At 34.5% G+C, this 15,384-nt stretch overlaps 1 protein-coding gene across 1 annotated transcript in view; it reads right to left on the bottom strand.

Annotated features, from left to right (window-relative positions):
* LOC113069740 (cadherin-23-like) overlaps nt 1–15,384 on the bottom strand; it is a 90,141-nt gene that overhangs the window by 58,434 nt on the left and 16,323 nt on the right. Inside the window, exons 5-7 of the mRNA XM_026242855.1 lie at nt 6,483–6,677; nt 6,258–6,386; nt 738–816 (exon numbers count right to left, since the gene is read on the bottom strand). Of these exons, the coding sequence (XP_026098640.1) occupies nt 738–816; nt 6,258–6,386; nt 6,483–6,677 (403 nt within the window). The remainder of the gene's footprint in view (nt 1–737; nt 817–6,257; nt 6,387–6,482; nt 6,678–15,384) is intronic.

Genomic DNA, 15,384 nt, shown 5'->3' on the forward strand with positions numbered 1-15,384 from the left:
ACTGTCCTTCACACTGGAGCATGAAAAATACGCTCAAAACTCAAATCACAATATATCAAATCATGACATTAGTCATTATATAATTGTCTGATTGCTCTATTTGGATTATTATGGGATGATAACTGCACATTTTAAACACCATTTACACACTGTCATCCAAATAAGAGATTCTGAAGATGAGGAACAGCACAGTATTAGAAATGCCATGAAATGTACATATTCATGTATGTGTCCGCTGCACCGACAGCAGTCGGCTTCACATTCACAGTCTAATTCACTTTAAACATGTTTATGGTAATTTAAGGTTATAATTCAAGGAAATATTATGTAATAATAAAGAAGAGGAGACGACAGTACATTTTCAGATTTGGAATCAAGAAGATATAAAAATAAATAAAATAAATAAATAAAATAAAAAATATTTATAATCCTAAAACGCTAAAGATTAAAGACAGAAAAAAATAAATGATATTTTATATATTTGTTTTATTTTATGTTTTCAATAAAGAAAACCTAAAGTATTTATAAAATATAAATTTGTTGTTATTATTGCTACTATCTAATATAATGTTATTCTACCCTGTGAATTGTTTCTATTTGTTTACAAAGCCTTAAAGGAACACAAACATTGATAAACTAATAATCTCAACAAAGTTCAAAGGGAACAAATTAAATGTTCTTAAGTTTACACACTTAAACACCTGACAGATGTGATAATCATGATGGGTGTGACTGACCTGATATGATTGTATATCCGATTCCACGTGGTCGACCTAAGTCTTGATCGATCGCCCTGATCCTACGGACTTCATAACCCTACAGAAACACAGACAACAGACATGTACTGAGAGGTAAAACAAGAAACATTTGAAAATTATGTATACAAGTGCATAAATAGTCTTTAGTTTGGACAGAATATCTATTGTTTTATCATTTGTTTTTAAAACGCTTTGCTTGCGTGATTGCACTGTTTTAAAATAAATGCCACTTAGTTTTATTTTGTCTAAAGCAATGACAATCAGACATTTTAAGTGCTCAAATGCTTTTGTGTGCAGCTGTTGAGGAAACGGGCATCAGCTTCAAAAAAGAATGCATCAAATGAGACATGAAAAACAACAAACAGAGAAATATTCTGAGTTTGAGGACTCTTTGATCCTGAATGAGAAACAGTACAGATGCTTAAGGAGAAAAGTGAGAGAGCGTCTGCCATTGATCCAGCTAATAGTGTCTGAGAGCTGTTTATGCTTCATTTCTGCCAACACTCCACTGCTATTACAGCACACAATCAATTACAGCACGTTTAGCGCAAGAATGTGAGGAGAGGCGAGGGAGAAATGGAAGACAAAAGTGTCTGAACAGGGGATGAAGTGTGGCTGAAGTAATTTGCGGGCCATTCTCTTGCCGTCCGCACAAGTTGAATGTTCAATCATGCAACACGTCTTTCTCCTCTCATCCTTAAACATTCTCCCTGCACCTTCTTGTCCACTCCTCCATCCGCGTCTCTTCTCTTGCACCATTTCAGATCAAGCGCTTGACAGCCAAATTGTGTTTGCCCCTAAAAAGCCTTTAAATGTCACCCTGACAAAAAGAAAACACCAAACAGCGGTGCAACAACTCCCCACTTTTCCCGCAAAATATAGTTTTTCCCTCCGTTTTAGCTGTTGTCAAACTTTGCTCCATTTGGCAGCTGGATTCGCTTTTCTACAGTACGAGCATGAACCGCAGAGCTGTGTTTGTGCCAGCTGTGTATTAATAATAATAATAATAATAATAATAATATATATATATATATATATATATATATATATATATATATATATATATATATATATATATATATATATTCATTTAAATATAGCTACAAAGGCAAAAATGTTTAAGAGTACAAAAAAAGCAAGATATATACAAATATATAACTGATTATAATAAAATAATTGACAGATTTATACTACCGTTTAATCATTTTTTTAAGGAAAATCAATACTTGTATTCAGGAAGGATGCATAAAACATGATCAAAAGTGACAGTCTCTCTCCTCCTTTTTTTTGCACAAAAATATTAACCGTTATCAAATAAAGAGAAAACAATAGCAAGAAATGTTTCTTAAGTCGCAAAACAGCATATTTTAATGATTTCTAAATGATCATGTGAGATTGAAGACTGGAGAAATGATGTTGAAATTGCTTCATAGAAATAAATTACATTTTAAAATGCATTCATAGAGAAAACTGTTGTTTTAAATTGTAATATTTCACATCATCATTTTTTTGTACTGTATTTTTTATCAAATAAATTCAGCCTTGTTGAACTTAAAGACAAAAAATTATAAATCACATTTTGAGTGATAGTGTAGAGTTTAAAATATCAAATACACTAACAATTGTGAGATAAACTCGCATTTGAAATGAAAAAATCACACTGTAATATACAGTATAAAGTCAGTTATGAGAAACAAAGCCACAGTTTTGAGATTCACACAATTATAGGAAATAACATTCCAATTAAGACACAATTGTTATTTGCTAAAGTCATGAACTAGCATACGTATATCACTATATTATGGTGAATCTTAAATGTACCGTACATCTCACCCAAAATATAGATATTCTCAAAAATATGGTTCCAACAGAAAAACAAAGCTACACGGAGCTAAAAATGCAAACAACTCAGCAGCACGGCAGACAGGAATGATTTAATTCATACAAAAAAAATTGTTTATTTATTTTAACTTATGTAATAAAAAAATTTATTAAATATATTTTGATGAATCTTCAAACTGATCTTTCTATACAATGATACACATTTTTGGATGTGAACATGCACTAAATGTGACCTTGAAAGACACATGAACCATCTTCGCATATAAAGAGCTTTGCAAAAAATCTAGGAAGGGGAAAAAAAATATATAATAGATCCTACTAGATTGGGCCAATGTGAGGGTGAGTACATAATGATAGGATTGAGAATCTTGGGTGAACTATTGATTTAACTATTGCTTTAACTATAAATTGTTATGCGCTTCTCCAATGTACAAAATATGGGATATTAGGGATATCTCTCTCTCTCTCTCTCTCTCTCTAGGTTTGTGAGCGCGAGCGATGCACCTGAGAGCACCTGGGGGTTAAGAGTTGTGTTTTGACAGATGACCCGCAACAGCTCCTCGTGTTTGATATATGTTTGTGTGTAAATGTCAGTAGCCTTGAGAACTCTCCACACCCACTCAGTCACTTAGCCCGAGGCCCGTCGACTGAGCCGGCACACACTCCGTACACGCGTGTGTGAGTGTGAGGGAAGATAAGCTTTAAGCTCTCTGCGTGTGGCTAAGTGTACGTGTCAACATCGTTTTATATGAACATGCTAGTGTGACGTGTGCCCTTATTGAGGGCGTACGTGTTTAGACTGTCTAATTCTCATCACAAAAGCGTCTCGTATTTTTTTATAGTGTTTCCGCAACTTTAGGAAATAAGAAATGAAATGCCAAAATCAATCGCATCCAATAGGAACTTGACGCTGACCGCCACATTGAAACAGGACAACTGGTCTAAAGTCATCACTGTCTTCTTATTCATGACCTTCCCAAGACGACTGATAGATCCGTGTCGCCACACTTCACTTCTGACACGCTCACGAGTTCATATGCATGCAAATAGACACCAGAGACAGAGATAAAAGGAGGGAGAGAGAAAATATGGGGCATGAAAGAAAGAGAAAGGGGTAAAAAAAAAGAAAAAAAAAAAGACAGCAACTCAGAGGCTCAAGAGTTGTTTGAAAAGTGGAGTGATACAAATGGTGAAAAACTGATATTTCCCTTTTGTAATGAATTAAAATTAGCGCTGTCAAACAATTGCGATAAATCGCATTCAAAATAAATGTTTAATTTACAAAATATATGTGTGTGCTGTGTATATTTATTATGTATATATATATATAAATACACACACATGCATGGACTGTATATATTTTAAAAAAATTGTTTATATATTAAATTGATTTATATATAATAAAAATTATATTAATATAAATATAGAAATGTAAATGTTTTCAAAATATATATTGTATGTGTATATTTATATATACATAATAAATATACACAGTAGACACACGTATATTTTGTAAACAAAAACGTTTATTTTGGATGCAGTTAATCACGATTTATCTTTGACAGCACTAATTAAAATATATTAAAATAGAAAACGGTGCTTTTAAATTTCACTACATTACTGTTCAACTGTATTTTTGATCAAATAAATGCAGTTTTGGAGAGTATAAAAGACTAATTAAATAAATAAATAAAAAATCATAATTAATAAAAAAAAATTACTTTTAGTATGTGTATTAAATATGTACAATACTGATATTTTACACAAATTAAAGATATCAAAATAGAGTTATTTTCCTATAAATTGATATATCAAAATATATTTATTTTTGCTTATAAGGGAGCACTGTATTGATTTTCCTTATCTGAAAACTTGCATTTCAAGCTGAATAAAATGCAGAAATGTAAAATAAAGTTTAACATAATGACATTTATTTATTTATTTTGCTTATAAGGCAGCACTGTACTGATATATATATATATTTTTTTTTTAATCAGAACCACTTCCGTCAAGTACTGTATATTTAATGACAATTATAATTGCATACGGTTAGTGTTGGTGGTATGGTTATGTTCTGGGCAACACTCGCCTGTCCGTGCAGCTATGCTTGGACAGAGCAGGGAGAGTAGCAAGACAAACCCCCCTGGGGTACAGAACAGAAACATTATAAGCATATATATAAAATTACAATTCACGATTACGTGAGTTGTAAACAAAATATGAGAGACTGCTTCCAAGTTAAAACAAATTACAGGTTCAGTTGGTGGAGTTGGGGTTGGAGGATGGTTGCAAGCAGCAATGCGATGGAAGAGACACTGAAGATTGGGAATTTAGACCGCAGGTGATAGGTGTCAAGACTAGATTGGTACTCATCAGGAACAGCTGACTGTCAGCTGATGCAAGCGTGACTAACGTGGCCTGACTGAACTAACGCGATGCTCAATTTCTTTTAAGGAAAATCAGTACACTGCTGCCTTATAAGCAACAAAAATGTAATTCTTTACTTTATACTTTATTGTTCTTCACACATTTCTGCATTTTATTCAGCTTGAAATACATATTTTATTCATAGGAGAGATTTCTGGTTTTGGTCTATGTAAAACTGCTTAGGTTTATTTTGGCAGAATTGTTTTAGTGGAGAAGAAAATTGACTATTTTGTGTCTAAGATAAAACGTCAACTTCTATTGTAAAGGCAGCTTTAATGTTCTTACTTCCACTTGATTTCACACAGACAGAAACACACACAAACACAAATCCAACACACACATCCTCAGAGACTGTGGCCGTGTGTTTAACACAGTAAACCAACAAGGGACCAAATGGCCAGTAGTGAATCTCAGGATGAATGACCTTTCATGGGCTCTCACACTGAGCAGGTCACAGTATGTATCTATCACTGTAATTACACGAGTATTCCAGCGAGAGTTCAAAGGTGTAATGGCTGCTTCTCTCATAATTATTGTCTAATTACTCAACACACATTATATCATTCATTGTCAGCCAAACTATCTCCGTCTCTCTCTCTCATTCCCTGGAACATTTTCTGTTTATAAAAATCTTTACTTTACTTTTAAATTTTTGTCTTTACATACATATATAAATTTCTGTTTTATGTTTTCTATCTAAGAATTATCTAGCTTTATCTTAAAACCTTGTAAAATTACAACCTATGCTTAAGAGGCCCAAATATGCAGTCTATGCAGGAAGCTAAAATAATTTGAAATAATTCATGAAATAATTTGGATCAAAGTCCAGGACATTTCTATGTTTGCATTCGAGAATAATCCAAATTACAAACACATTAAAGTTATTAGAGAATTTGAGAGGGACCTTTCCTTAATTGTCATGAAAATAATACTATAATGAAAAAAGTAAGTGTATTTAAGTATGTATGAACAAACAAAAAATTTAAAAAAAATTATAATAATAAAATGAAATAGTATTTCTGAATAAATCAATTAAATTACATAGACAACCATCCTTAGTTATCATGACAAAAAGGTCTAAATAAATCTATTAAAAAATCATGTGTTAAATTACAAATTCAATTAAATAGAAAATGCAGTCTAAAAATGGTGGTCTTTTGTAAGATCCACTCATCTAAATACTGCTGCACATTACAAAGCAAGAATAAATGTATATGTATGTGTACTGACTGGTGGTGCGTCCTCCATTATATTAGTGCTGTAGGGGAGGTTGGTGAAGATGGGGTCCATGTCTTGAATATCAGTGATGGTAATTGCCAAATTTGCCAGACTCGAGAGAGGACGGCGTTTATCCTGGTCCTGTTACAGAGAAAAACAAGTAGACATGTTTTATTTTTCTTTGGAATTGACTCAATAATTCCACAGTGTAGAGCTCTTCAGTGTGTGTTTTCTAACCGTGGCATTAACAGTGAGCTGATAGGCAGTTGTCGTCTCATAGTCCAGCGCTCTCGCCACAGTAACGATTCCTCTGGCCCCGTCAATGGAGAAGAACGGAGAGAGAGGCTGGAAGGAGAAGAGCACACTGCCGCCCGCACCCTGATCCGGGTCTGTCGCATTCACCATGAACACAGACGTTCCCACTGGAGTGTTCTACACACACAGAGACAGTAATGATACAGAACATGTTATTAAGTATATATAAAGTTGTGCTGTTAACATGAGAAAGAAAGAACTTGCATAATGAGCACTATTTAATGCTGTGGTTATGTAGATTCAGATGATGAGTGACAGCTCCTGTCTCGGTCATTTCACCTGTCAGTAAGTGACAGACTGCTGTCTCTGAGATATGATGCAGTCAGTCAGCATCAGAGAGAACACACAGACTAAAATGCTGGAGGAGCATTTTCAGACTCTCTCAAAGTTTTAAGCCATTATTCATACAATATCTTAATGGACGTGGTCTATAGGGGTGAAAAATCAAAATAGGTGAAAATACAACATTTTGACTCCAAAACAAAGCCATAGATAATATGACAAAAAAAAAAAAAAAAAAAAAAAAAAAAATATATATATATATATATATATATATATATATATATATATATATATACACACACAAACACACACATATACATATATATTTATTTATATATTTTAACAGTTGTGCAGCCTCGTGTCTACGGCCGAAAGGCAGCCGTGCCAAAATACAGCTATATAGCAGTGCTATGACTGTGATATTGTGTTAATAAAACAGTTTGATGGCATGAGTGTGTAAATATACAAGAAACAACAACGGAGTCTTTAAAAGCCCTCTTTTGTGCAGAACTACTGCCTTCCACCACGGATTCAAATCTGAAGTTGACAGTTTAACAACTGAGCCCAAGCCTCTGTAACTAATTCTAAAATGTCACTCGAGAATTAGTAACAAATATCAAGTTGCTTCATTGAAAATATATTTACAATAAAACATTAGTTTGAATGTCCGCTGAGGAAAGCGATATCTTTGTCGCACTATCCTTTCATCTGTTAAGGGTAATTTCTTATGCCAGCACTGCTCAGTTGCAGTTGGCTGCATTTTACAATGTGTTTTTGAAAGTAAAAATTACTTCCTTGTTTACAACACTGTTCCAGTCTCTTTCAATATTAAAGTCTTGACTTACTCATGAAAACAGGTACAGTATTTGCTCTGGAACAAATATTAAATTAATGAGACCGATGACTGCCCATCAGATTTACCTGAAACAAATTGTATGTCACAAATGGGTAATAGGAGCAATAATTCTGATCAAACAATCAAATCTTTTGTTATTGAAATTTCGGCCACATCTAAAATATAATTCCACTGAGAAGTTACCTGAGAAGTTAAAGTAAATACAATAGAAAACCGAACACTTTCAAACACTGACATTACAATCCGTCTATTTGATGACTGCAGTTACATCTGCAACTGCAAAACAGATTTTTTTTTTATTGTTTCCTCATATGCAGTACAGATAACAAATGGACATTTATTAAATGTATTTAAGATATCTTTAAAATGTTTATGACTTAGAAAGCATTTTAAACATGTAAACATTTATCTCACAAAGACATGTCATTTACAATACAATTTTTGCATAAAGGTACTTGCATAAGGAAACTATGTTTTGATTTGGGGGTAAAATATGACCTAGACACATTCTTGACATTTAATGAAATTCACCCATGCATATAACTGAAACTCAGATGCACACTCCTTAAATACAATATATCTACACATGCCTACACTAGACAAAAGTCTACAGTACATGAAACAGGAAAGGCAACTTCATAAACTCTTGCGGAGAGTAATAGCTGACATTAAACAGCCAGCAGCATTATTTATGCCTATATACGGTATTATATTTACATATATTTACTTATATATGGCATTTACATAAAGCTGAAAGTCACTGCAATACTCCCAGAATCCCAAGGCCACAAAAAAAGAGAACAAAAGTGTGAAAAAATCAACATTTCCTATTCCCAAACAGTAAACCAGATCCTTCAAGAGAGAAAGAAGTTGTACTTCACCAAGCACTCCCACTTTATCTCTTTCAATAAAACAGGAGATATCCATCCTTTGAAAAGAAAGGATTAGAAAAGATTCAGATAAACTATTGGAGAGAAAGAAAGCATGAGAGGTATAAAGGACAAAGATAAAAGAGAGAGAGAAAAGAGGATTAGAAAAAAGAGGAATCATAGGAAGGAATGAAGATAGATATGGACAGTGAGTTCTAACTTGCTGTCGTGCCTCGACCTGATAACGTCCTCTCACACTCTCACAGCTCGTCTGCCCTCAGCTCCTCCACGCTAAAGTTCACGCACCTTAAGACAAACTGCTTTAGGTCAGCTGAGGAAACTGGAACACTTATTTTATTTTTCTATTTAATAACTGCATTCAGATTTTTACTGTGAGTCTGTTGCATTTTACATCACGTATACATAAAAAAAAATTACATATACTGCATATTGTGTAATTCATTGTGAAATTTACTAGTAATACAGTATCTAAGTTGTAAATTGTTTTTAATTTAAGTGTACATAATGCTGATGACAAAACATATCTGAATATTTAGCAGCCCCCTATGCAAAAGAAAGTGTTGATCTGAGTAAGAATTTTGTATTCAGATATAACATTTGAGGTTAGGAAAAAGCCTAACAAGAATATAAAATAAGAAGAATGAAGGAAGAAAAAGAATGCATGAGTGGGAGAGAGGCATATCTAATAGTATTAAAAACCTCAAATACAGCAGGGACTCCCCAGCCTCTTTCAACTGCAGTATGTTAGAGAAGATTATTCCCAAACCAGGAAGACAGAAAGAGGGAAATGGGAGGAGAGAAAGAGGCTACTTATTATTAGCTTTCTGCCTCATATACATTGCAGCAAATGAAAAATCAGTTTACACAAAAACACCACAGGAATAAGAGAGATACAGGGTAAAAGGTCAAAAGAGTGAAGCTTACATTAAGATAAAACCTACATTAAGATCAAACCAATCCTGTAACTCAGACAGAAAAAACATGGAACTTGCAACACCAAGGACATGGGTTTGATTCAGAGAGAATGCATGAAGTGATCAAATGCAAATCTTGAAAGATCCTTTTGATAAAAAAATCTGCCAAATGTATACATTTAAATGAACAGCTTTGAAAATTTGCTGAAAATTTTATCAGCCTCTGGCCATCCAAGATGCAGATGATTTAGTTTCATTATCAGAGCAGGTTTGGAGAAATCAATCATTACATCACTTTCTCACAAATGCATCCTCTGAAGTGAATGGGTGCCATCAGAATGAGATTCCAAACAGCTGATAAAAACATAACAATAATCCACAAATAACTCAAACCACTCCAGTCCTTCAATTTGTGAAGCTAAAAGCGGCACGTTTCTAACAACAAATCCTTGATTATGATGTCCATAATTCATAATATTGCTTTCACCAGTGAAAAGAGTCAACTCATCCGAATCAGGAGAGAAATATGCACAGATAAAGCATAATTTGTCTCAAGCATTAATACAGTCTCAAACATTTCTAACTGAATATGTGGCTGGATTTTGATGTTAGAGGACACCACAGGATCCATTTTTCTTTCCAGATTTTTATGATTTACGGATTTGTATTTTGGTCTGAAGCAATGATTTCAAGTTTATCACACTGCTTTCCTCCTCAAAAGTCATTAACTAATGGGCTGGAGTTGTGTGGATTACTTGTAAATTATTGTCATGTTTTTTATCAGATGTTTGTTCTCTCATTCTGACGGCACCCATTCACTGCACAGGATCCATTGGTACTGTAAGCAAGCGATCTGTGAGCAAATCCGTTCCCATGAACAAACAAATTCATCTGCATCTTGGATGGGCACTTTCAGCACATTTTCATTTTTGAGCAAACTATTAATTCAACGTGAGATTCAGAGTGAGATGTGGAGTAAAATTCACACTGAGACTTGAACAACAAACACTAAAGTAAGCAACAGTACATTTCTCTGAAGATCACTGTGCAGACACACATCCACAGTTTAACTACACACTCTGTTCAACATGTTCTTAAGCTCTATAATTACTATTATCATATTTCTAAATGATCACAAGCCCCTTATCAGCTCATTAACCAATCTGACGTCTTCCCAGAGACTCTCTGAGGAGACAAATTAACTAGAAATGTTTAGGATCACAGGGATTCCTCCATCATCTTCAGTCTGTTCTTTTTTCTGTCATATTCAATTCTGTCCTTATCATCAAGAGTTCAGTAGCAAATCAGCATAAATTATATCCTCTACAGAGAGAGGAAAATTATTTTCACTGCTTTTCTGAAAATGTTAAAATTATGGCAGTCTATAAGCTAGGATCTCAAGTACAACTCTAGAAGATAATATCTGTCAATAAGACTTTGTCTTTTTATCGCAGGGTTTCCATTTACAGAAAATAATACTTGTGTATGAAATTGATCAAAAGTGATTGCAAAAAAATTTTAATGATAAAAAAGATTTCTATTTAAATAAATATGGTTCTTTTGAACTTTCTATGTAAATGAAAAAAAAACATCATGCAACATAACTTTTTTTTTTTAACTACGCTTACTTAGATGTAAATATTTAAGAAAACAAATTCAGTTTAACATCTGTAACATCAAGGACGCTGCTTTCTCAGTAATTGTTTTAGGATCACGATGAGACAGTAAAATGAAGGCAAATTCATCACTCATTTTGTGTTAAATTGTGTTTTCACAGTTAAGCTTTCAACATCTGCTGCTAAATAGAATGCATGCAGTTTGGAGTTTGAATATGCAGCAGATGTCCTGTCGCTCTGAACCAATCAGTGATGACAGTATTGCATATCCTGGTGTTTTGCTTCATAATTATTAAGAGGCAAATTTGAATTCACACACATTTTGAATTCACACACATTTTGTGAAGTAATCCAATTAATCTTCAATCTAATCTTAAACCTTCTCACATCAGTGTTCATCAAGTTTTTCCTACAATTCTATTTAATGTGCAGTAAAATGTCTGCGTAAACACTTACAGTAAAGTACTGTAAATATTACAAAATGCCACTTTCAGTAGCTTCCTTGTCTACAATTTTTGCCTGGCAAGCACAAAAGTGAAACTCTGCACTCTGCAAGGGGACAAATATTGCTCACAACATAATGCAGATGTCAGTTAAATTTACTAAATCCACACAACAGACCATTTAGTCCAGTTTATGGTCTAAATCCAGTAGCCCTCCGAGGTCTGCACTGCGCTTCACTGACCATTAGCCTGTGCATTAAACACTCTCCATTGAGATAATTACTCTGATGCAACAGAAAGACATAAGCAAATGAAGTCATTGAGCTCCCACTGTGCTACATCTCTACTTTACTGACAGCATTAAATCACTGGAGGTTGACCAGTCTCTGTCAAGGAGGTCTATAAAGACTGACCAGAACAGCTGTAATGTGTGCTGTATAGGGACTTTTGCACCGAGCAGTAATAGGAGCTCCGTTACGGGAAATAGCCAACAAGGTGATCCCTCGAGAACTATATTTGTCCCTAGGGCCATTATAATGGCTACATTCGCACCAGAAGCAGGAACTTTAAGTGCCTGGACTTCAGTGTTAGTCTATCTATCAATTCTTTCCATAGTCAAAATAAAATAAAATAAAATAATTAGAAATGTATAAAAAAAAGTCCATGGCTCTTAGAGATATTTTAATCTTAAAGGACAAATAAAGTATTTTAAAATACTTTATTTAAAAATTATTAAAATATGCTTTTAATGTTAAAAGACCAATTTGTATGTAAAGATCATTGATCAAATTAAATTAAATAAAAAATATTGTAAATATTTAAGTAATGTAAATGTCCAATGTAGGGCTGTAAATCTCCATCACCTGTGGGCTTTAAGATGGAGCAACATTAACTACACAGAAACGTTTTTCACTGACAAGCTGCGCAAAACCACGTTCATATTTTGCGCATGTTTCACGCAGCTTGTCAGTGAACAACAGTTCTGTGTAGTTAATGCTGCTCCATGTGAAAGCACGCAGGTGATGGAAATTTACCTCTGATTACAGAACCGGTGTCCTGACATTTTATCCTACTTTCAGATTTTCCTACCAGGGTTTACTGCACATACTCACATCAATATTGCATCCTTTTTATCATGCTAAACAACAATATTTAATTTATCTGCATTACTGCAAGGGTAGGTTTAGGGTTGGGGTAGGTGCAGACTTTAATAAACCATAACTTTACAGTAGCATTTCTTGTTGTCGAATTGTACTAGCCACTGTTTTAGTTGGAGGTAGGAAAATCTGACAGTGTAGGACAAATCAACAGAACACCGGCTTTACTAGCAAGATGCGCATTAAATATCGAATGTGGTTTATCGTCCAGCCCTAGTCCAATGTTCTTTTCAAAAGTTCATCTCTTTGAGATATTTAAATTTTGAAAGGCCAATTAGGTATATAAAAAAAAAACTAATTAACAGAAACAATTATATTTTTCATGCTTAAATGTGCTTACATGATCTTCATCGTCTGCATTAGGTAGTCGCTCATGCTACAGAAAATCACCAACCCTCACTGAAAATAACAGACTTTATCAGACATTGGTGCTGCAAATCATTTTATGCCATGTATTTCTTAACAATCCACTCGAACAAGTTAATCATACTCTCTTGTTCGCCGACATTGTGTTAAACACAGTAAAGACCTTTGTGCTTAGCCAGCTATTGTCTTACATTTAATACAACATAACAAGTATTTTAGCCGCTTAACGTGGCTCTCAGCGTGTCCTGTCGTTAGCTCGTTCCTGCCTAGCTTTGGCAAGTGAAGAGGGCTGATTAAAGATACACTGTGAAATGCATATGAAAGCTGGCCTTTTCAGAGTTGAGGGCGAGCGGGGGAGTGAATACCGGTTTGGAAGAAAGTTAAAGTTTAACCAGGTTGAGCAGGACTAGATGGCTGAGAGCAGCTGGCGCACTGAAGGTTTTCATTGATTGGGGGGGTTAATAGAGACATTGTGTGATAGAAGAGGTGAGGAAGGGGTCCACAGTGAGTATGGCTGGCTCCAGCCGTAAAAGGCTAATTTACAGGGCTGACGCGGCGCAGTGGCAGGATCATGCAGTGCGCTAGCCTAAAGCCGTAAAACCCCTGCAGGGTACAAGCAGAGCCGTCCGACCGCTGCCAACAATACTACTGATTACAGCTACGCCCGCTAAAAGACCGGACTCCAACGCCCACTCTACGCCAGATACAGGTCTCATGATTATACCTCTCTTTCCCTCCGCTTTTTTCCTTTCCTCTTTTTCAGCTTGGTAATGTCACTTTCCTCATTGACTTTCACACTATAACTAATTCTCTTTTTCTCCTTCACTTGGGCTGCCAACTGTCCTGCATAATACAAAGCCATCAAGTATTTTAGGGAATATATTTGCATTTTATTGCTATTTCTAAATGTCTGACGTTTAAAAAGTGGAGCTTTTGGAAAATTCACTAAAAGCTCTTGTTACACAAATGCTGTGACAAAAGATTTCCATTTTGAATAAATGTTCATCTCTTTAACTTTATATCTATCAAAAATCCTGAAAAAAAGTTTCAAAAGTTCCAATAAGTAGTAAGCAGCAAATCTGTTTCCAACACTGATTATAAATCAGCATATTATAATGATTTCTGTAGGATCATGTGACACTGAAGACAGTAATGATGCTGAAAATTCAGCTTTGCATCACAGGAGTAAATCATTAAATTATTTAAAAATACTTTAAACTGCTATACTATTTCACAATATTAATTTACAATGATTAAATGCAGCCTTGAGGAGCCTGAGAAACTTCTTTAATAAACATTACATCTTACTGATCCCTTACTAATCTTACAGAAGTGTATATCTCACTGACCCCAAACCTTTTTATTTCGTACAAAAAAATGATTGGGAAAAATAAACAACTAGTCTTTACACTCATCCGTCGCATCACTCATCACTCGCACTCTTTAGCTAACGCTGATCAGGTTCCACTGCAAACTGTCAGAGTTTAAAGAGAATTGACAAAAAAGGACAGACAGTAGTTTGCCCTTCAAAGGCTCTGACGAGGCATGGGAAGATACTTTCTACCAAATTATGCAAATTATAATGCAACCATATATGTTTTAATTTGACGCCTACATCAGCCAGGGAAATTATGCAAGTGATTATATTCCCTTTGTTCACAATCTGTTCGTTTGGTATTATGAAAATAACACAATGAAATAAACATCTGTGGAATTTCATCCTGACAGCAACAACTATAAGCTGGTAAATGGTGATGATATGAGACCATTTTAATGCATCCAAGTGGCTCTTTTTTCCCCACAGCAAACTCACACAGATTCATCCTCTTCTATTCCTCCCTGAAAAATGGAATCATTTACCAAACTCTATACTTGTATTTCTCATCAGTATCTTTCTTACGTCCTGCGCTCCACCGTCATCCATCAGAGAGAGATACCTCATATATCAGTGCTGAAATGAGCTAATCAATTATTTAACACCTTATCCAACCTGAACACAAGCACAACGCCCTTCACACCAACAGTACAGTCGCACAGACGTGTGTGTGTGTGTGTGTGTGTGTGTGTGTGTGTTTTCAATGGCCAATGAGCCAAAAACTTACTGATAAATTAAAACATTATCCTTACTACAGTGGTAACACTTTATAATAAGGTTAAATGAATTAATTTTAGGTTATTCATTGGGTATTATGAACTAACAATGAACAATACTCTTACAGCATTTTCTTTAAGTTAATTTTAGCATTGTAAATTATTTCCATATCTAAATACTTTAACTTTTCAAATTATTATAGTTATTA

Source organism: Carassius auratus, unplaced genomic scaffold (assembly GCF_003368295.1).
Source record: "Carassius auratus strain Wakin unplaced genomic scaffold, ASM336829v1 scaf_tig00002494, whole genome shotgun sequence".
NCBI lineage: Eukaryota > Metazoa > Chordata > Actinopteri > Cypriniformes > Cyprinidae > Carassius > Carassius auratus.